Source organism: Lemur catta, chromosome 17 (assembly GCF_020740605.2).
Source record: "Lemur catta isolate mLemCat1 chromosome 17, mLemCat1.pri, whole genome shotgun sequence".
NCBI lineage: Eukaryota > Metazoa > Chordata > Mammalia > Primates > Lemuridae > Lemur > Lemur catta.
In genome coordinates this window covers 45,935,942-45,959,024 of record NC_059144.1, presented here as the reverse complement: position 1 = coordinate 45,959,024, position 23,083 = coordinate 45,935,942, and the positions used below count along the sequence as shown (strand labels likewise).

The 23,083-nt window shown below is 43.0% G+C and overlaps 1 protein-coding gene and 1 long non-coding RNA gene across 7 annotated transcripts in view; one reads left to right on the top strand and one right to left on the bottom strand.

Moving 5' to 3' along the window:
- The window catches only part of CASS4 (Cas scaffold protein family member 4), a 32,594-nt gene extending 15,761 nt beyond the window's left edge, over positions 1-16,833 (bottom strand). Inside the window, exons 1-2 of one of the 2 annotated variants that reach the window (XM_045528869.1) lie at positions 16,819-16,833; positions 16,539-16,692 (exon numbers count right to left, since the gene is read on the bottom strand). In XM_045528869.1, coding sequence (XP_045384825.1) covers positions 16,539-16,574 — 36 coding nt within the window. In that variant the 5' untranslated portion in view covers positions 16,575-16,692; positions 16,819-16,833. The other variant, XM_045528870.1, reaches the window with a different exon arrangement.
- The window catches only part of LOC123622476, a 55,324-nt gene that overhangs the window by 24,965 nt on the left and 7,276 nt on the right, over positions 1-23,083 (top strand). For 2 of the 5 annotated variants that reach the window (XR_006729501.1, XR_006729504.1), the window contains exons 2-4: positions 12,860-12,957; positions 14,173-14,302; positions 19,200-19,405. This is a non-coding gene — a long non-coding RNA (uncharacterized LOC123622476). Of the gene's footprint in view, positions 1-8,544; positions 8,658-8,815; positions 8,834-12,859; positions 12,962-14,172; positions 14,303-19,199; positions 19,406-23,083 lie in introns of those variants that run through there. The other 3 variants (XR_006729503.1, XR_006729502.1, XR_006729505.1) reach the window with 3 other exon arrangements.

Genomic DNA, 23,083 nt, shown 5'->3' with positions numbered 1-23,083 from the left:
ACAAAGAAACATTGGAAGTCCCTCATAAAATCTACTGCATCTGAGATCCTAGGAGATCATGAACAAGTTGTGTAAATAAAACCCTTTTTAACTACAAAAGCAATGAAAGTTCGTTAAAGAAAGAGTATAAAATAATGATAAGCAAATAGAAGAAAATAAAAATGCCTACAGTATAGTCCTTTGCTTTTTGTGTCTTTCCGGATCATTTTTGTCTATAGACATACCCAGAGTCTTAGTTATATTTTAAAACTTAATGGAATTATATAATGTACACTGTTTTATAATCTGCTTTTTTTTACTCAAAAATAGATTATGAACATCTTTCCATGTCAATAAACAGTTATCTTCAGTATACTTTAAAATAACACCATGGTTTTCCATTGCATGGATGAGCCACATTTGTCCTTGGTTTTGGACATTCCTATTTTTAGCTATTACAAACTGCTAAAATGACCATATTTATAGCTAAATATTTGCAACTCCCCGTATTTATTTCCATTTCTTGGTGGGAAGTTGGTGGGGTGAAAACCATGAGGGCTATCCCACGCATGCTATTGCTTTACCCTCCAGCGAGATTTCAATCGATTTACATTTCTGCCCCCGTGAATGAGACTGCCCCGTTCCTTGCACCCTAGGCTACTCTGCTTTAGCTCTTTGCTGGATGTCACATTGGTTTTAAAACTTTTGTCAAGGGAACTTGAAATGTTTCTTAACACCCAGACTACTCAAAACTGCAGAATTGGCTACAGCCGCCACACCGCTGAGTAGATAACTTTCATGCAACTCAGGAAGTATGTCACCTCCCTGCCGTACCCCCTTTTAACTCATTTTTTTAAAAAAAGGAAAAAAGGTCCAAAGAGGAGTTACAGGTATTGTGAAGGGCACTCCTGCCTGTAAAGACTGCCTCTCTCCTCCATGGTGAACCAGAAGTTCTCAACTGAAAGGGAGGATATAAAATTATCACTCGTTTGAGTCCAGTGAGTATACAAGATTAAATTGAGAAGCAGAGAGCCGAGGCAGAGTTAACGGACATTGACTGCCCTTCTTGGTGTCAGCCATCCCATGAAGTGTCCCCTTGGGGCAGCCACCTGTTCTTTCACAAATTCAGCAAACATTTATTGAATGTTTATTGTGTACAGCACTGTCCCAGTGCTTGAGTTGAAACACAAATTTTGATCATGCCACTCCCCTCTCTACCGCCCTTCGCTGGCACCCCCGCTACCCTTTGGGTGAAGCCCAAGCTCTGCCCAAATTTCAAGGCCCTGTGTGACTTTGCTCCTGCCCAGGCTTCCAGCCTCCTGGGTATCACTTCCTCATCAGCCCCCGTGAGCGCCACCGTTTTTACGGGCTTGAGTCCTTCACACATGCTGTTTCCTCTACCCCAAAACAGTCCACAGTTTTCCACCCAGTGAAATCCCACACATCCTTCCAGACTCATCTTAAAGGTCACTTCCTTAGAAAAAGTGTTCCCTGACACCTTCCCCCAGACGAAACTAGTTCTCCCCATTTTTTTTTTTTTTTGCTTGAAAATCTATTGCAGCTGAGATCCTAGGAGATCATGCCAGTACTTATCACATTTGTGTTTAATTCCTTGAGTGGGCAGTTATCGATTCAGTGTCTGTCTCCCCACTGGAACATAGGTTCCATGGGGTGCAGGGGCCACACCTTCCTCGTTCTTGATTGCATCCTCAGGGTCCAGCACATAGTAGGTGATCATCAGCTACTTGTTGAGTTAATGGATAGGGATGAGTAATGCAATGCCCCTCTTTTCAAGTCTTTAGGAGGTAAAACATCGTACAGAACCAAGGTGAGAACTATTTCTGTCTAAAGTAGGGTAAGGAGGAAGCTTTCTTTGATCCATTGCCCACATTTCTGGGTGACCTTTAGTAAGAATGATCACTGAGATGTCCAGATGATGAACAAACATCGAGGCCTGGCTAGTCGTCACACTGAGTCACCCTCCCTCAAATGGCTGCGATTGGGTTTCACATGAATGTGGGTGCTCAGCTTGGGGAATCCGGCAGAGATGAAGTGTTTAAAGAAATAGGGTTTTAGAGTCCTATAAAAAGTATTGATTAGAGGTCAAGGATTAGTAAAGTTATATACTACTTTGTAGATATTGTTTTCCAGTTTAAGAGGCAAATAATTTTTGTTCAGTAGGAAAAGATAATCTGAAAGTTTACAGTTTATTCCCTTGTAGGGATTTAACAGGTTTCCTATCTAGCCCTGTAATCATTTCCTAATATTCCTTAATTAAATTGTCTATAAATGCCTAGCTCCTCAATGATCTTTGACCTGGTTTTAACATCTTATTGGCTCTCTCATTAATTAGTTTATTAAAATCTTTGCCATTTCATTTTATATTTGTGTGACAGTCATATTTTTACCTTTTTGAAAATTGTACTTTAACCATCTATATTGGGAAGGAAAGGGAAAATAAAAACACAATCTCCTACCAATTATCACAATTCCCATGAAATACATTTAAAGCAGGCTTAAAAGAAAAAGCCCATCATCTGAGATGTGCTTGCATTTGTCTAGAAATAAGATAGTATGTATCTTTGGACAGAGCAGTTGTTGCAATTTGGCAACTGGTCTGAGGCATCCAGATCATTAGCAGCTTAGTTGGTGGATTTGGCTATTGTGAAAGCAGAGATTTTTTTTTTTTCCCAGAGAACTATGGACTTTAATGATCATTCACCCCAATGGGTACCCACAGCTGTCCAAGATGGACAGAAACAGTCTTATTCTTTTTTTTTTAAATTTTTTTAGAGACAGAGTCTCACTCTGTTGCTGCCCAGACTAGAGTGCTGTGGCATCAGCCTAGCTCACAGCAACCTCAAACTCCTGGGCTTAAGCAATCCTTCTGCCTCAGCCTCCCAAGTAGCTGGGACTACAGGCATGTGCCACCATGCCTGACTAATTTTTTCTATATATTTTTAGTTGTCCAGCTAATTTCTTTCTATTTTTAGTAGAGACGGGGTCTCACTCTTGCTGAGGCTGGTGTTGAGCTCCCGACTTCCAGCCATCCTCCCGCCTCGGTCTCCCAGAGTGCTAGGATTACAGGCGTGAGCCACTGCGCCCGGCCAACAGTCTTACTCTTGATATATGGTTTACTTCGTATTTCCTAAAGACAGAAGGCCACATCTTCAAAGAATGTAAACTCTGAGAAAAGAAAACTCTAAATATGCAGCCATAACACAAGTCCCTTTTGTATGGCATTTCATTATAATTGGCAAGGGGTGTCTCTGGACACTTTATGCAGTCAATCAATAATGTCTCAGAGTTTTAATAGCAAAGACCATCAAAGTTTATGTTACACAAGAAGAATGAAACTCATGTTGGAAGTCTTGGAGACTTTGAGTTTCTTACCTGGAAAGGAGGGAAAACTGGGAACTATACTGAATGGGAAAGTATTTCGTGTTTGTTGCACTGAAACTGTTATATCACTTAATTCTCAGAAGCCCCAGAGGTAGGCTTTCTTCTAACCATTTTGTAGACAAGGAAATTGAGGGTCAGAGAGATCCAATGACTTGTCCAAGGTCACTTGGACTCTAATCAGTCTCCTCGCATCCATTCTTTTGCCTCTCCATTTACAATCCCTTCTTCAGATACCAGCCAGGTGATGTTTTATGTACATAAATTGGATGGTGTTGGTCTCTTGCTAAAACAACAACAACAACAACAACACAACCCCCTCTAATTGCTTAGAACTGCACTGAGAGCAAAACCTAACCTCTAGTGTGGCTTTGAGTCACTGAGTGATCTGCCACCTGGTTCTCTGCTCCTCCCCTTGATAATTTCCCTGCAGTCACGTTTTCTTACTTTTCTTGGATGCCCTAGGGTTGCTTCCACCTCAGGACCTTTCCCTGGCTATTCCTTCTGCCCAGAACACTCTTCTGCCAGGTCTTTGCACAACGGGCTCTTTCTCTTTCAGGTCCCAGCTCAGGAGTGACCCCCCGATTACCCCACTTGATGCTGGGCTCAGGCCATGTGGGGAGAACAAGACATCACAACAGCAGCAGCAAACATTCATCGTGCACTCCCGTTCCTGGCACTGTGCTAAGCTCTTTAGGGATAACAGATGGAAGCAGTTGACAGGCCACTGCAAAGGAACTCAATAACCATCCCAATTGTTGTTGGGACCTCACACAAGAGTTTTGTTAATAGGGTGTTAACGTGAAAACATTCATGTAGATATTTAAGAGGTGAAGGGGGGCATATGTTTATATTTTTGTTCCCTGTGGGCACACAGGCAGTTGGATTCCAGGTACAATGGATGAAATGTTCTTAAACAGTTTCCAAAAAGGACCTTTCCCAAATGTCTGTCTTCATACAACAGCTGAGAGAGGGGAAAGGAAAATGAATACCCATTTGGAAGGAAGGAGACGGAGGAGCTTAGGGAAGCAAAGGCAAAGATTCACAACCCTCATGGTGATGATAACCTACCTGGGGAGACCTGTACACATCCGCCAGATGCATTGTGCTAATCTAAACTCAATCAGTGGAGGAAGGAGTGGTCTTAGCTACAGTTGGAGAGATCTGGGAAGCTGTGCTGTCATTCATTCGTTCTCTGAGGTTGTATCAAGCAACTACTCTATGCCAGGCACTGTGCTGGAGATAGAGTGGGGAAAAAAGCCATTCCTGATTTCATGCCATGTGCATTCTAGTGGAAGAGACAAATTCCAGTGAAATGTTCACAGAAATAAATATAGTGTTTCTACGTCTCTTAAGTGCAATGGAAAGAAAATACAGGAAGTTATGAGAAGTTTGAGTGCAGTTGGGAAGTCATGGTGGGTGAGGGCATAGGGAAAGTTTACCCGAGAAAGCAGCCACGGAAGCTTCCATCTGGGAGTGAGTAGGAGTTAGTCAGATCTGGAGTTGGGGGGAGAGCATCCAGGCAGAGGAAGAGAAATGTGTGGAGGCTGGAGTGAGTAAGTGAGTGTGTGTGTGTGTGTGTGTGTGTGTGTGTGTGTGTGTGTGTAGTTGGAGGAATTGAAAAATGACCAGGTTGCCTGGTGAGAGATAAACACAGGACCTGGGTCTTGATTTTGGTAGTGGCTGCGGTTATGTCTGGTTGCTGGGTGGAAAACGGATTGCACCAGAACAGTGGGAGATGCCCATGGCTTCGATGAGGCTGGATTTCCGAAAGCTGTGGGGAGCAGCTGGCAAAGGACTTGATGCAACCTCGAGGTGAGCCTTGCAAAGAGAGCAGGAGTGTGCCTGCAGGAACACACTGCTGAGTGGACCAGGGGCAGTAAGCAGCAGAGAGAGCAAACTGGCCCCCATACTTTCTGTCTGCCACAGGGGCGTGAAGGGCCATCACCAACCGCCCCAGTTCCAGACAGGAGCAGCTCCGATGAGCTGGTAGAAAAGCAACCTGCTGCAGCTTCAGTTACGTTTCTCCATCATCTCTGTTCCTAGGATGGAAATCCCCTCTATAGGCCAGGATGGGCACAGTTCCTGGGTGACACACGCACACCACGTGCACAGTTTGCCTCTCTGCCTTACCTTCCACTTCGATTCTGTTCAGTTTACTCCAAAGAGCAACGCTGCAGAAACTCAGAGGAGCAGAGCTGGGGCTGGGGGCATCATTTGCACTGCTGGCCTCATTTGAATGCTTTGTGGTGCCCAAGACTAGGAGAGGCTAAGTGACCTGCCTGAGGTCTCACAGCAGCAGGTGGCAGAGCAGGAATTCAAACTTGCACCTGTTTGACTCTGAAGTCTGCTATTGCCAGTTTTCCACACAGCCTCCCCAAATCCAAGTCTGTTTCCTACTCTAATCTGCTCTTAACTCCAAATGCATGTAAATCCAGAAGGAGCTAGGCTTAAAGACATCCATGGGCAGGGGCAGCAAACTCAAATAGGAGCTGGGCAAGAAATACATGCAAGTGAGGCAGGCCAGGCGTAAGACATCTGGGCATGGTGGAGACAGTGGCACACTCAGGCAGATGTTGAAACATCACTGCGCTGGCCAGGTGAAGAACTCTGCTTCTGGGGTCTCAGAGGCCGCACCCAGGTTTTCTTTGCAAACCCAAGTTAATAGCCAGGGGGTCTGAGCATTTCTGCCTAATGTAGGACTCTTCTAATGGGCTAAATTTGCTCCAAAGCCCCCTGACTGTGTTGCTCAAGACTGTGTCCAAGCTGCTGCACAGTTTGAGGCTCTCTCTACCCTACCCAGCTCCCTCCCTCTCTTCCATCACAGGAGTCAGAGCAGCACCATGGCCCAATCCTGCTGCCTCCACGTTTTATCTCTCATACACCCTCTTCAAGCTCTGGTACTTCTAAAACTAAAAAGTTAGTCGCTAAGGGTAGGAGAATAGAGATCATAAGATAGTTGGCCTCTAAGTAGCCCACAATATCATTATTTCCTTGGAATGGAAAATCATACCATGAGGTCACCAGCCCACAAGTGGGAGTGGTAAATAAGTAAGTGCCCCAAACAAGCAATGGGGAAGGTAAATGTGGAAGAAACCCCGAGCAGCAAGTGACCTCTGGGCCTCTGCTCTGTGCAAAGATGTCCATCTGCAAAGTCAACAAGGACATTTTTCTTCTACTAAAATCCTTCTTTGAAAGATGTCCGTGTCTAGCATTTCAGCCTCCTTCTCCAGACTCCACGTCTTAGAAGAATTTTTAGTATCAAGACAAGGTGACAGAATTGTTCATACTTCCCCTTTAAGGGCCATGAGAGAATTGTTAGTTATATATAAACCACGATTTTTTTTTAAAAAAAAGCACACACTATAAGTGATGTATGGGAAATGTGAATCCCTGAAGTCCATGAAGGATTTCCACAGATGTAGGAGCTTTTACTTTGAGATGAGTGAAATATCCTGTTATATATCTTTAGGAGGTCGCTGAGCGCAGACCCGACATGAGGAGTAAATGCAGAATGGAAAAAGCTCTTTGATCATCTTTAAAGACAATGGTCTCCCCTTGAATGTACTTGGAAGTATTTCACATTATATAATATACATTCAAAGATAGACTAGGAAAGATTAAAGCAGAGAGAATGCTGTTATCTGTTGGCTGGTGAATGTTTATTTTCTATCATTTTTAAAAGCACATTGTGTTAAAAAAAAAAAAAAAAAGGAAAGAAAAGTTTCCAAGAGCATCAGAAAAATCCCCTCACCGCCTCCATTTTTCCCACCCACATTCTCCAAAAAGGGAAGACAGACAGAGGAGGAAGGACAACCCTGAGGAAGAAGCCAAGTATCTAGATGACACTTCCTTTGGGAGAGATTTCTGATGGGGAACAACATTCTTTGAGATAACCTCCAGAAAGATGAGAGAGGGATAAACAAAATTTTGTTTGTTTGTTTGTTTGTTTAGAGATAGAGTCTGGCTATGCTGCCCAGGCTGGAGTGCAGTGGCTATTCACAGGCACGATCATAGCACCCTGCAGCCTCCAACTCCTGGGCTCAAGTGATCCTTCTGTCTCATCCTCTTGAGTAGCTGGGACGACAGGTGTGCTCCACTGTGCCCAGCTTAAGGAGTCACAGTGAAGATGATCTAGAAAGGGTCTCCATTTTGCAAACCCCACATAACAATACAGACTTCTTAACACTAGTATCATTTTCCTATAATTTATCAAACAGGGAGAAAAATTTTCTTTAATCTTCTGGATGCAAATTAGGTCTTAATGAAACCAGCCTACTTTCTCTGGGAGGAGTGTCAGTTGCATTCCAATCACTCAGGAACTGTGTTAATTTTGTTGTCTACTATTTGGACAATGCCTGGTTAGTAAGGGTAACTCAGTGTTTCAACTCTGTCCCAGGCATTGTGATAAGTAATTAGCATTGATTATCTCACTTGATATTCACAACCCCATGAAGCAGATATTATTACTAACATCTCATTTAAGAGATGAGAAAGCTAAAGCACAGAGAGGGTGAGTAAGTAGTCTAAGTTAGCTCAGTGAGCAAAGGCCAAGCTAAGATTGGAACACGCAGTTTTGAGTCTGGAGTCTGTCCTCTTAGCCTACAAACTCTACTGCTCAGCACAGACTCTATTACAAGATGGCATGCATGTAACGGTAGACACTGGATGAGTGAATGACAAAGTGTGCCTCCTGAAAGAGGGAAAAGAAGCTGATGAACATCTGTATAATGGAATACCCTGTAGTCATGAAAAAAGAACAATCTCCAAAATGTAGTATTAAATTTAAAAAAAAAGAACAAAATGAGAAACTGTGCACATGGTATGTCCCCATTTATGCTTTTATAGGTACAGCATCTTTCTGGAAGATTATGTCAGTTGTTGGGGGGTCTCTCTGGGTAGGGTCTGGGGAGCTAGAGATTTGGGATTATAGGAAGACACTTTTGGCTCATGTTCATTTATACAGTGTGAATTATTAAAATCCAGTATAGATGTTTTTCTTTTTCAATATGAAAATCTAGTTTTAAGAAAAAGATTCTGTTCTATTGGAAGAAAATGACTTCTGTGTTGGTGAATTTAAGGGCTGCTTGCCATTATCACTCAAGTCCTTTCTGCTCCTGGACTTGATAGAAAGAAATCTTGACTCCGAGTCAACCTTTGAATCTTGGCCAACAGCAGTTTGCCGCACAAAGGAAGATTTCTCACATCCTGGAACTTCTGGGATGAGAAACATCATCCAACTACTTCATATTGCCCGTCCCTCAAAGGACCTACACCAGGTACAGCACGGAAGATGCTGAAAAGTACTTGGGCAGTTTTTGAGAACCAGCTGATTTTGTGTTTACCTCTTCCCAGCAACTTGGAGAGGAGGGCCACAGTGAAGGCGACAACAGCTATTTGTTAAATTACATGGGATCTAACTGTAGGCTGGAAGAAGGCTGGAAGAGCTTTAAAGGTATATCTGGCCTGGTTCAGGCAAGTTAGGGAGGCATTGAACAGGTCTCTAAGCACCCAGGGGAGGCTCCCTGCCCTTCCTACCACTCCAACACACCCCAACCCTCCTGCCTTTCCTTGACCAAGTGCAGAGTGATTTGGCTCCTGTGCACAAAGATCTGAGCCAGGCAGAAGGCCTCCCACGATGGGACATGTTACCTCCAGTCACAGTTAGGATGTGCAGTAGCGGGACACAGTAGCTGTGCATTGCACGTGTGTGGCATTGGGGAAAGCATCCGGGGAAACCATTTGCCAACCTTCCTCCCTACTGGAGTCCTACCATGAGGTCTGCAGTTGACGTAGAACGCCAGCTAGCCAGCACCTCCTCCTCTCCATCCCCTCCATCCACCATTCATTTTTCTCTCCCTTTCCAGCCCTAATTTTTGCAGCTGATTCCTGCCTTCCTTTTGTCCCCTCTTCTCCCTTCCCTCCTCTTTATTCATCTCCCTTTGACATAGTTGTCCAAGAAAGAAGCTGTGATCCTAATTCTGTTTTCCCTTGTGAATTTCAGTAGCTCTCCATATCAACATTTGCATTTAAGAGTAACATTCCATAAGTAATGGGGAACTGAGAGTCACTTAATATAGCAAAATGGTATGTTTCATAACTAGAACTCGCTCTGAGAATTTGCGACTATATTAAATTATTCCCCTGTAATTGGTCATGCCTAATGTGGTGAGAATTAATTTATGAGGTCGGAAAACTTAAGACAGCTTTGTTTCAGTAATCTGCATTTCATTATCAGAAATATTTCGAATTTTTTAAATGAGGTGATAGCTAAGTAATTTCTTGCATCATCCTGCAACATAAAGGAGAGTTGTTTCCTTTGGAGCCGCTTTTTTTTTTAAAAAAAAAAAAAAACTTAGCAAAGTAGTTAAATAAGAGACGCTGAAGGAAAACTGCTGGATTTTTTTGTTTTGTTTTGTTGCTTAATATTCATTTGCTAAATAGGGTGGGAAAATAACTGAGTTTCTGCTTCAGTTCCCCTTTGGAAAAAGTTGAAAATTCTTGAATGAAAGTCTGCAGCATGCACAGCAGATGATTTGAAGTCATTTAACTGAAAGTGTGATGTTGAAACTCCGTTTTCTCAATTACTTTTACATTTAAAGTAACATGTAAGCTTTAAAAAAACCCCTTAACTAAATAGAATATAACTTTCTAAACAAAATATAAATTCTCTATTTTCTGTTTCAAAACCTGCTACCTGAAACAACTTTCAGTTGTTTCCAATGGCGTGATAGTTATTTGGAAAACATCATTACCTACTTCCTAAACACAGGGTAAAAATTTGAAATAACAAGTTTTGGACCCCTGTACAAGTTAACTGAGAGTCACAAGCAATCAAACAGTTGCAGGAAATGGATGTCAGAGGAGAGAAACTCAGATACTCACATTTACCTTCATCTTGATCCTTTAAAGAAATTATTTTTGTAATTATTTTTCGTATCCTGGAAAACACCAGAAGAAATTGCTTTGGAAGGGAAATCTTTCTGTAGGAGTGTGTGCAGGAATGCCATGCGGGCTTGGGTCTAAAGCATGTGAGCAGGAACAGTGCCTTTTCTGCATCTGTCCTTGCCAGTAGATCTGGGCTGAAACCAACAGCCCTGGGAAAGGATGGGCCATTCGGTGCATGGTGCACGCTCTCCTCCATCCACCTGGATGCAAATAGCCATTGTAGCCGGTTTATCCATTGGTACCAGGGACAAAGAAGTGAATAAACCTGATGAACTTGGATATGAGAGAAAAAGAAAAACTTAAATAAAAGGATGACTCTTTGGTTTCCTAATACCTCTAAAAACCATCCTGGACAATGGCATATTCTGTGAGCAAGCACAAACTTTAACTGGTTTCTCCATAACACTGAACTCTGACCCATCGGCTTTGAATTCTTCCTGAGGTTTAGACGAAAAACCACACATTACAGGGACTTCTGTAGCTGCAGATGGCACTGCCTATTATTGGGACTTTGAGGAAGAGGTTGTGGCCAGAAAAAATTCCAAAGGGACCGGTGGAAATGAAACACTTTTTTCTTCCCTGATACCTGAATACTGTGGTTTCCTAATAGGTTTGGGTCTTGCCCAGATCTGCTAGCTTGGATACTTCCCCTTTTCACGGGCACCTTTCTAAGCTGTACTTTTAGTGCTTTACTGAACCAGCATTTATTTATAAGCACCTACTGTATGTCTGACAATGTGTGCTGTGGGGAATGTGTTCCCTTGATCTAAGCTCAGGACTGAAATGTGTGTATTATAGGATGTTTAGCTGAAAAGAAGAAATTAAAAAAAAAAAAAAGGACTGAAATGATGCAGCAATAAAGGTCTCCCAGGCCCTCAAATGACTGATTTTCTTGGATGTGGCCCCAGGTGGGTCCATGTCATACCACACTGCATTCTAGAGCTCAAAGTGCTCCGAGATCCTAGTGTATTTAACCACAGCTGTCCTACTGCCTCCCATCTCCAAGTCTACTCCTTGCTAGACACATCCCTGAGTTACTGGTTAAGATATTTCGTTTGGGAAACTGAGGGTTTGGGAGGAACGTTAGGTTGAGGTACGTGGTGGAGAATTCCACCCTTACCCATGGAACACTCATCGAGGGAGGAGGGTGAGTAACTGAGAACTTCTCTGGGCCTTGGTTTCTTCATCTGAAAGTGAGGTATCCTTATAGGGTGATCTCCAAGTTCCCATCCAGCTGCAAAACCTACATTTTACATGGCTTCTTTCTTTCCCTGCTCTTACCTCTTAGTTCATGAGAGCCATCAGAGGGATTACAAAGAAAGTAACATGTAGGTGCATTTCCTTTCTATTTAATAATTTCCTTTCCTTCCTTATTTCCTTTTTTGAAAAGAAAAAGGGAGGAAAGGCATGGAGAAAGAAGGAGCTTTATGTTATTTGACTGGTCATTAGCAGTTATGCCAACTCCAATTAGGATAAAGCTTTTCTAAGACTGTTTCTCAAACTCTGTGTCTAGCGACTGCATGCTTCCTGCCATATCTATGTTCCCCCTGCACATTTTAAAAATTAAAATAACAAATTGAGCCAATTTTTAAAAACCACCTCTCCGTAAGCAATATTACCTATGAAATTGATGAGCTAGTTTTAGTTTTTTCGAATGCACATTAAGATACAGTAAGTAATATTAAAAAAAAATTTCTGTGTGCCACACCTAGAATCATCTGGTAGGCCAGCAGTCAGGGTCTCTGCACTGTGTGATTTTTCCATTCGATTAATCAGGAATAATTCAAAACTGGCTCAAGCTATTTAATGTATCACAGAGAAATGAGTGGAGTTTCATGCTTGTTCACTGAATTCTCTATGTTTCCAGGGTCATTTTTAGAGGGTTTTAGGAAAGCAAGGAGCCATCTTGTTGTTTAAGCTTTTCTTCTTTCATTCTGTTGGTGCGAATTTATTCCAGTTCACAAGGTTGATTCCTTTTGTTGTCAATAATGGACTTCAGATAAAACCATTTCAACCCTCGTTTGGGATGCCCAAAGGACGGTTTTAGAGAGAACGTCTTATGTTATGGCCCTGTTTCCCAGTGGTTGTTGATTGCCTCACTTTGGGAAAGACCAGCCTAAGAAAGGGGTTCCTTGAGGTACTTGCTGTTAATAACTGACTCTTATGCGTTTACTCCCCTTTTGGCTGTGGGTGAGTTTAAATTCTGAATCCGAAGTGAACAATCCACAAAGCACTTTTTACTTATTGTTAACCAGATGGCAAACACCTCCGAGGGAGAAGAGTCCTATTGCTTTCTTACCCCACTTCCCTGCCAACCCCCCTTAGCCCCCCAAAGACGGACTGCCCGGGCTGGTCTGTGACAGACGCACAACAAACAAAAGCTGTTCTTGACTCTAAGGTGAAGCAACAGCTTAAAAGGAATAGTACATTCACTAATGTATAAGCGCATGCAGAAACGCTCTCTGGAGTGGCCAGACCAGTGGCCCAGAAGTGCCTGTGAATGACATTGCTGTGGTCTACACTTGTTTCCTAGGGGTTTGAAGAGACCGGAACCTCTAGTGCTACGGGCTGGGAGATGCGGTCCCTGGTGCAGGAGGGTGTGCTGTGTTCTCGGTGCTAGCTCTGCTTCTTGTAAGTGAGTACACAACACTCCTCTTCTTCTGAACTAGTGGTGCGTGAGCAATACATTTGGAAATGGTTCCTAAAAAAATTATTTCCCTTTTTTGCAACTCATGTTGGACTCTTCTAATCTCCCCCTCAGCAGCATCTTTCTAACCAGCCCCCCCACCTTCCTCCTTTTAACCTATTTCCCCCCCAGGCCCTTGTCATTTCCTCCCTGAGTCATCGCAGTCCAGCAGCTCCAGAGTGACCATGTTGCGTTTCGAAGGTTGCTTCCCCATTCCATTATCACATGGGCCACGGTCTTTTGAATAGTCTTGTAGCAGACTTTTTAAGTTTTGGCAGGGTGTGGCATTCTCTTTAGTTTTTTTTTTTTTTTTCCTCTAAGTACACTCTATAGGAAATAAAATGCTCATAGAATATAGGTTATAAAACAGGGGAACAAATAATGATTTTTAAATTATATTTTGATCCTGTGGCAGCATTGGTGTAATAGATTTTTTATTAACCATAATAACAGTTTATTAAATACGAGAAAGGGGACCAGGCATTTGTCCTTGGTGGCATTTAGAACAGTGCCTAGCACACTATTTGTCAAAGGAATGTAAGGTACATTGTCTCCCTGAATCAAACATAGCATAGTTAAATAAAAGCTGTTTACTCCTTGATTTACTATTCTTTCTGCTCACACCCCCCCAATAGTCTCTAACACCAAAACTTTTATTTTTTCAAAAGACAGAGCACAGGATTCTTCTCCATGTCCACTGAGAACAGTAGGGTACCATCCAAAATGGAAAAAGAAACCACCTACACTTAGGTCTCTGACTTCACCTCCCTGCATCTGCTCTTTCCTCCCTGCGGTCCATTCGTTGCAAAGCAGCCTGAGTGATCTTGAAAACATAAATCAGACCACATCATCTCCTGCTTTAAGTGGGCCAGTGGCTTCCTCTGCAATTAGAATGATTTCAAAGCTCTTACACGACTCCAAGTGAGGCTGCTCACAGCCCAGCTCTCACTTCTGACCACTCTCTCCTCATGTTTACTCTGCTCCAACCCCACCGGCCTTTTTGCAGATACTCTACTACGCTGAATTCATTCCCAGTGCAGGGCCTTTGCAACTGCTGTTCCCTCTGCCTGGGGTGCTTTTCCCATGACGGGGGTCTCCAGAGCAGCCCTTTCCATCCACCGCCTCCATTAGAGCTCCCTGTTTTATGTTCTTTATGGCAGTTACCGTCATTATCACCACCTGAACTCATGTGTGCATTTACTCATCTGCTGTCCTGTCGACTCCACCGGAAGGAATATCAGCTCTGTCTCCAACACCCTGAGCCCCCGCAGCCCAATAACTACGAGTCGGGTGAGTGGTTGAGCAATGGACTGTGTGTTGTGTTTTCAAGTTAGGTATTGCATCTGGGTTATTTTGTTTTGTGGGATGGGTGAAGGGAGGAAGTTGCTGGACAAGGTCACATGGAGGCCACAGGTTCTTGTGACCTTGATTTCAATTACAACAGCTCAAATCTAAGGCAACATCTGACCATGGGAGAAAGAGGCAGCCAATGCTCAAGAGTCTAGGCTGAGTGGCAGGTTAGGCTGGGGCCAGAGCTGATGGTCAGGGATGGCTTCTGTTCCCAGATACTTGGTGACTAGAAAGTACCATTCCTGTCCTCACAGTGGGGCTATGCCACAAGGGCTCCCCCTGCACTCCACGTAACCTCCCATTCATTCACACACTATTACAAAGCATTTATTGAGCACCTACTATGTGCAGGCTCTGCTGTAGACACAAGAGAGGCAGCACTAAATAAGAAAGCCCAGGTACAAATTGCTCCCCACTCATAAGTGAACCCTCACCAATCTTTCTTGCCCAGAAGCACTGAAGCAAGCCAAGTCCCAGGAAGCGGTGGACACATCTGGTGCCACCATAGTCTGTCGCATCTAAACCAACCTTGAGAATGTGGAAGTTTTTTAAATTCTCTGTCTTTACCTGGACCTTTCTTGAGAGAGTCTAGAAGCATTCCACTCAGAGTTGAGATGGAAGAGGAGCAAAGAATAATTGCTCTTTAACTGAGGCTGAATCTAGTTGCATCTTCCTCATCTGAGAAACCACATCACCCATGCCCATCAACACAGAGAAAGTCGTGGAGTTAGGAGACAGCAGAGTGAAGATCTAGATGCATGTTACTCACACACTGTAAAGTCTAAATCATAAAAAATCTAGGCTACTCAGAAAAAAAAAAGTTAGGAAAGAAAAAAGAGGTAAGGGATTATTCTAGAGTAATGACAACCGAGACCTGACAAACAACACAATGTGTAATCCTGGAATGAATTCTGGACTGGAAAAACAAACAAACACAAATAAGTAACAACATACAAAAAAGCTAAAAAGAATATTTTTGGAAAATGTGAATGTGGACTGCGTATTAGAATGGCATTATTAAATCAGTGCCAAATGTTCCTGGGTCTGATAAAGAGATGTGGTTCTGCAGGAGAGTGTCTGTGTTCTTAGGAGACACATGATGAAGTATTTAGGGGTGAGATGTCATTATATCTCTCTTTATTTTCAAATGGATTAACTACAGTAAAAGCAAAGTGTCTTCCTATGTCTAAATATATACAAACAGATGAACACAAACATGACAAAGTACCACAAATCAGTCAATCTAGGTGAAGGATATGCAGGCATTTACTGAATTTTATTTTTTTTCAATTTTTCCAATGGTTTGAAAATTTTCAAAGTAGATAGTTGGGGACAAAATTCTAGGGAAGCCAAGATATTTATACATAATCTACCTCAGAGAGGATATCATGGGTCACTGAGGCATAAACTCCACTAGTGACATTTATTATTATTGTAATAATAAATAGCATTTAATTCCTATTAGCAGGCTCCCCATTTGCTAATTGTTTCATTTCTTTTTTTCCTGTTCTACTTAAAATTTTTAAAAGGTGTTGCAAGATAAAAAATACCAACCTTGAGCTTCACTTTCTCTGTGTCTGAGTAAATTTTTTTATATCTTGGTCATTTAAACTTTCTAAATAGTGAATCTTTTTTGATTCACGACACAGACTTGAAGTCTGTAAGAAAGTTCCAGCTTCACTCACACGATAGACACACAGGTTACGTGATAATAGCTCCGAGAGTGCCACTTCAGCATGGGAGGCTGAAGCCAAGGTCTGGGCTCTGCCATTGCGAAGCCACCACAGACATCACTCAGGACAGTTGTGAACAACATGAGTGTCTTCAGGGTCCAGGGAAAGAAGAGCTCAGAGTGGGGCAGGGCAGAGACTCACGTCTTGCTTAAGTTTGTTGGATGGTGAATGAACACAAAGTGATGGACTGTGCTGTCAGCCACGTTTGCTGATTTCTACTACAAAGCCATTTTCACCCATTGCAGACTCAAATGGGCAAGAAGCTCTATAGTACATCTATATCCCACACTCAAACTTACCCTAAACTTGCCCACCTTGAACTCACATCACTACTACTCATCCCGTGCCTTCGTTAGACACTCAGAACCAAAGCCAGCTGCTGTCCTGAGCCATCGTAGGCTGCTCCCCTCGTTCCCGCCCGTCCACATGGCCCCATCACTCACCTTGGGCGCGCCATCCATGACTCCCGTCCCTTTCATGTCGGGGATGTGAAGCGGCTCCTCCGAGCGCTACGGCTAATATCTCTGGCTTCAGAGGAGGATTATGCAATGTCACTGCATGCTTCTGGCTGGTTCTCAGAAACTGAATTCTATGGAGCTATGTGACAACACATGGGAAACTGTCAAAAAGATTCTCCCAGCAGGCAGACTTTCTGGAAAGCACGGTAAGAGTGAAATGAAAGGGGTGAAGGAGGAGGGAACCAGAAATACAGGCCTCACTCACCCGTCAGTGCCTGACGTCTCACTTTGTCTGCAAGGAGAGATTGTCACTCATTTGCTGTGTGAAACCACAAAAGAAGAAGGAAAAAAAACACCCTTCTGCTTTAGGGTGAAGTTCCTACTTTGAAGAGTTCGGTGTACGAACACACGGCATTCTCCTCCCTTGAACACTGCGGGAGACTCCCACTGAACAGACCGGGTGCACCTCCCTGAGGAGAGGCCACTGGGCCAAATTCCCGATAGCGGTCAGCATTTCTTCCTTCCTGCTCCCTAAAACTGGCCTTATGACAGCCAGGATAAAACAAGTCAAGCCAAATGCCTTGAAGGACACAGTCCCCACTCCCTCTGTCCGTCTCATTTACACACTTTGCTGCTCTGAACCCCACACACACCTCCTGGTCTGTGTTCACGATAGCTGTGATTAACATCTGAGTGCTGGCTCCGCACCCAGGGCCACGCTGAGCACCACACTCCTATTACTACTGTCTCTCTGAAATCAGACAAACCAGTCGTTTGTCGCGTATCCCAAACCACCACTAGCTCATGCAGTTCATCATCACCTGTGAACTCTTTTTACCTTTCCTAAATTCAGACCCAACATCTGGAGAGAAATTACAGTGTAGCAGACTCTGTAAAGTTTGCATTTTAATTTCATTTAGACAAAATAGTACCCATTCTCCCAACCCTGGCTCAAGTTCTGTCCCCAGCCAGCTCTGTCTCCTCTCGTGTCCCTCTTCTTGCCATTACAACACTTACTGTCTTGTCTTCTCTTGTCCCACATGTAGTCCCTGTAAGTTTGAGCACTAGTACATATTTATGGATTGAAATAGCTGGCTGATTTCTGGCTGAGATTATCACTATTTTAAAATGATATCATTGCTGGAAATTAATTTTGAGGGCCAAGTCGTTGATGTGCTGCAGAGGACAGCAGATGACAGGGAGGGAACCATGACTTCACAGAATGAATACAAACTGACTCGGCAACAAGTTCACAGTGGGCATCCATGGAGAGGAGGACAGAGATGGGAGAAGGGGAAGTACTTGGGAAGGCTTCATGAAGAAGGCAAGATATGGAAGACGCAGGGACAGGGCAGCACACAGGCAGAGCTTGTTCCTGGCTGTGACATCAAAAACATGTAAGAAAAAAAAGGGATGGGAATTAGCAAGTTCCGTTAAGCAGATTCATAGGAAGAGCAAGGAGTCACCAAGGCTGAGGTTATGAGTGATATCCTATAATCTTTTTTTATTTTTATTTTTTTGAGTTAGGATCTTGCCCTGTCACCCAGGCTGTAGTGCTGTGGCATCATCGTAGCTCACAACAACCTCAAACTCCTGGGCTCAAGCGATCCTCCCGCCTCAGCCTCCCGAGTAGCTGGGACTACAGCTGTGCACCACTATACCAGGCTAATTTTTCTATTTTTGGTAGAGATGGGGTCATGCTCTTGCTCAGACTGTTTATCCTGTAGTCTTTCCAGACATGACAAATCATTCAAACAGCATATTGTAATGCATGTAGCTAGTGATATTTGTAAGGCCACTACAAAATAGCAGATGATTTCCGTGTTGCTAAGTTTTTCCTCGGCGGGTCTCTTCACTCTGCTGTCTCCTAACTCTACTGTTAATACTTCCTCTGTGTTGGAGGGCATGGGTGATGTGGTATCTCAGATGACGAAGATGCAACTACGTCATGAAGCCAAGACTTGAGGCTCATGTTGCTAGGATGGGAATCTATTAGACCTAAATTCCATCCTTCCAGTTTTATATACCCATCAGAAAATATTTTTAGATAGGACATAGTTTAAATATTCCTTTCCTGCAATTCATTATTTTCTAAAACAAGAATCAATATCCTTTACACTTGGGAGGTCAAAACAAAATCTAGAAATCTAGCTAATAAACCTAGAAATCATGGAATTTAAAATAAAAAAAGTGCAAAACAAAAACTCATCACTTATTTGGGAAATAAAAGGAAGACAGCAGAAAATAAGAGCCCAGATCAGACGGGCAGGGCAAGGTTAGAAGGGAATAACAGATTTGTTAGAATAACAGGGCTGGCAGAAGGGCTCTTCCTGTTTTTCAATACCATAGAAAAGCCCCGTGGAACATACCTTTTTTTTTTTTTTAATGGGCCCAGAAACTATTGTGTAAAAAATAACTCTTAATGTAAGGCTCTCTGAGCAGGGACTTTCTGTGTATGGGTCTCTATTTCCCCAGCATTCACAGCAGTGCTGGGCACATAGTAGTCCAAAAATTTTTTGCATAAATGAATGAATTTTGGTTCTACGTTGGTTACCAACCAGCCTGTGCAAAATACCAATCGTTGATGTTTACTAGATTATAACAATGCTTACTAGTTACAGAAATCTTCTGTTCTTTCCCCATCAGGATTCCCTTCCCTTTTTTGTGGAAAGAGTCCTTTCAGCATCTGGCGAAGCTGTTAAACCAGGGTGGAGAGGATGGTGGAGGCTGGTCTGCTCACCCGTGTCTCAGACCCAGTGATTGGCTTACGCACCAAGGGGAAGCGAGTGATTCCAAGCTGGGCCCAGTGTCTTTGGGATGCGGGGAGAAAGGTTCTTCTGCCTTCTGAGGAGGTGAGGAGGAGAAGGTCAGCCTGGGCAGGCTGGGCTCCCTTGGTGGGCGGCTCTGCCACCTTGTGGAGAGTGTCTGCCAGAGTGACACCCCCACAGGGACAGCCTGGCAGGGAGGAGGAGAGAACCCAGAGATGTGCTGAAGGACTAGGATTTAGTTGGGCCTGAAGAACCATCTCCACGCTCACCATTCACCTCAAGGGCAGGGTTTCCGGATCCTGCAACCAGCTCCTATTCGCCAAGTGCTTCCCATGTACCAGGCACTGTTCTAACCACGTTGCTGATAGTAACTCTTTAACCCAAACAGCAGCCTTAAAAGGTAGCTGCTAATATGATTTCCATTTTACTGATGAGGAACTGAGGAGGGAGTGAGGGAGGGGAGAGGGAGAGGGAGAGAAAGAGAGAGAGAGAAAGAAGTGGGCATTAATTTGGTCAAAAAATCAACCTGGTTTCTTTAACAACTTCAAAGGGGAAGAAAGAGGTAGAATGTAAAGATGAAGAGGGGCAGGGTGTGGTGGCTCCAGTATTCATAGCACTTTGGGAGGCTGAAGTGGGAGGATCACTTGAGGCCAGGAGTTGGAGACCACTAAGAGCAACATAGCGAGACCTCATCTCTACAAAATATAGAAAAATTAGCGGGGCATGGTGGTTCGTGTCTGTAGTCCCAGCTACTTGGGAGGCTGAGGCAGGACAATTGCTTGAGCCCAGGAGTTTGAAGTTGCAGTGAGCTATGTTGATGCTACTGTATTCTAGCCTGGGCAACAGAGCGAGACCCTGTCACAAAACAAACAAAACAAAAAACCACACAAACAACAAAAGCAACAAAAAACAACAAAGGTGAAGAGACGTGTAAAACACATCAAATCACAATGTCTAAGCCTATTTGGATCCTAATTCAGAAGATACAAATTGTTCATGAGGAAATTTGAACTCTTGACTAGACGTGATGATATTAAGTAATTGAAGTTAATGTTTGTAGGTGTGATGATGTTGACTGTTTTTAAAAGTCCCTAGCTTTCAGAGATATGTACAGAAATGTTTATAGATAAAATACATGAGATTTGCTTCAAAATAATTCAAGAAAGGGACAGTGGATGGAGGTATAGGTAAGACAAGACTGGCCATGTGTTGAAAGTTGGGGAATCTGCGTGATACATTGGCGTTCACTGCATGCAGAAATTTTAAAAGAGTTTTTTAAAAAACAGCTTTATAAAGATATAATTCAGGTACCATAAAATTTACCCTTTTAAAAAGTGTTACCATTCTGTGGTTTTGAGTATTTTCAGAGTTGCACACCACTATCTAACTTCAAACCCTTTTCATTGCCCCAAAGTGAAACCCCATCCCCGTAAGCAGACGCTCCTCATCCCCCTTTCCCCAGCCCCCGGCAACCGGTTTCTATTGTATTCTTGACCTTTGTACACATTTGAAATTATCTATAATAAAAAGTAAAAAGAAAGGAAAGATGGACAAACTTGCTCAAGGTTACACAGTGAACTAAAAGAGGCAGAATTTGAACACAAGTCTCTAGGAAAAGAAAGACTTCACATCAACTCACGTTTGGACAGTTCCCATCACCTTGGCAAACTCCTGGTGCTGATTCTTCCCGTACTAAAGGGCTGGCCCTGAAGTTCATGATACAGATTAGAATGCTGTGATTTGTGTGACTTTTTTTTTTCTGAGAGACAACAACCTAGATCAGACAACAAAAATGAGACACAAAAGTAATAGGCTTTGGCTCTGAAATTAGGTAGATGAGCTCCTACAGTGATAGTATAGCATTTTGTGAATAAGGGGCTTGATTTCTCAGTCTGGTATTTGAGCCCTCTACGAATTTTATGAATGAAAAGTGAGACATTTTGCTGCAACCCATTCGTATCTTGAGGCAAATGAGTCTCTCATATGCACAAACACTGCAAGAGCATTTTATTCTAGGAACTTTGGTGCTTTCGTAATATCCGGTTGTCTGAAGGTTGAACTAGTTAAGAGTTCAGAGAACCAAGTTTGGGAGACTCCAGTTAGGTAATCTTAATGCTTTCGGCAGATGTGCTGAGAACAGCATTTTGGCCTAAATTTTCTTTTCCGAAACTACTGTGATCAATTAATTTCTATAGCACCTAATAAATGTAGGAAGGCAAATTGCCTTTGTTTTTTGTTTGCTTTCATACTGTTTCCATGTGGGCTTCCGCTTATCAAGCTCCCTGACTGGTAGCCTTCAAACACTGGGCAGCTAATACCTGAATTATGGACAGCTCAACACCAGGCTTAGCATGTCCAAAATGTTAAAGGCGTGGCAGGAAATTTGAGTTTGCACTGCTTTAAATCACCTGAGGTTATCTGGCAGATTTTAATCTCAAAAAATAGCCTTTGGGTCAAAGTAGAATTTCATAAATTGCCAACAAATTCACTAAATACCCTAGTGTATGGATAATGCAGGGAGGGCTGGAGTCCCACAGTCACTGTACTTTTTAACCTGAATTTTGATCCCTAAATAGAGAGGGAAAAGATATCAGAGCAAGAATTGAAAAAAAAGAATGCAAAGGAAAGGGTGTGGGTACAGAGAGGGGACAGAAAGCTGTAGGAAAAGGCTGAATGTTGGCAGAACAAGAAAACCCCAGGCAGAAAATAATGCCAGGGAAGAGGCTTCACAAAGGAGTGAAACATCCACTGAAGGAGCAGGAAGGCACACACAGCAAAAGCTTCAGGAAAGGCCAAAGCACTAAGGACGAAAGCTATAGAAATGCTGAAGTAGAAGTTTTCACAGGTTTTATTCTTTTGTTTCTATCTACTCAGGCACTTGTGAAAGTCTCTTAATCCTTGGTCCCATTTTAGTTACCCTGTTTTAGTTCTTTAAATGTGTCCTATATACTTACACATTCTGCATCTGATAATTCCACTGCCGTTGCAAGTCTGATTCTGTGTTTTTTTGTTTTTGCCGATTCTCATCATGGTGCCTTGCTTCCTGGCGTATTTGTGAATTCACAATTCTCAGAGCTTTTTCTGGGCGTATTTGAAGACTGAGGTTAAGATGTGTTCTCTCAGAGAATTTGCGCTGGCACTCGTGGCCACTGTCAGTAGGAGATTGCCTTTTGTTCTCCACTTGATTTTCTCCAAGCAGGATGGGTAATGTAAATTGCTCCAAACCTGCTTTGAGGAACGGCTTGTGGATTGCATTCTCAGAGAAGGTCCTACCCTATGCCAACATCTGCAAGCCCCCGGGCCAGGGCCAAGTATGCAGGTTTCCCCATCTCTTTCTCCGAGGCAGGTTTCTGTCAATTTTATCTTTTTGCAGAGGGAGATACCTTTTGGGCTCTGGGATTTCGGGGCCCTGATCAAAGTTCCCACCCCATGAAGACTCGGAGCTTTGACTTCTCAGAAATCAAGGCTATGAGGAAATGACAATTTTCCTTGGTGCAACTGTTAGCTCCAGCATTTTTAATCCTCTGGATTTGTGCTTTCTTGTTTTTGCCTCTCAGGAATTCCCTTTCTTACTAGCCCAGGTATCTATTTAGAGACTTAAGAAAAATGCCATCCAGCTTTGTACAGAAAGGGCTCTCAAGAGTATCTGGTTTGCCATATTTTCTGAAACAGGTCTCGACACTAGAAGCAAATGCCCCCCTTCTACATCCTCTAAATCTGTTTATATCATGATTCATTAAAAAAAAAAAGCTTCACTGGTTG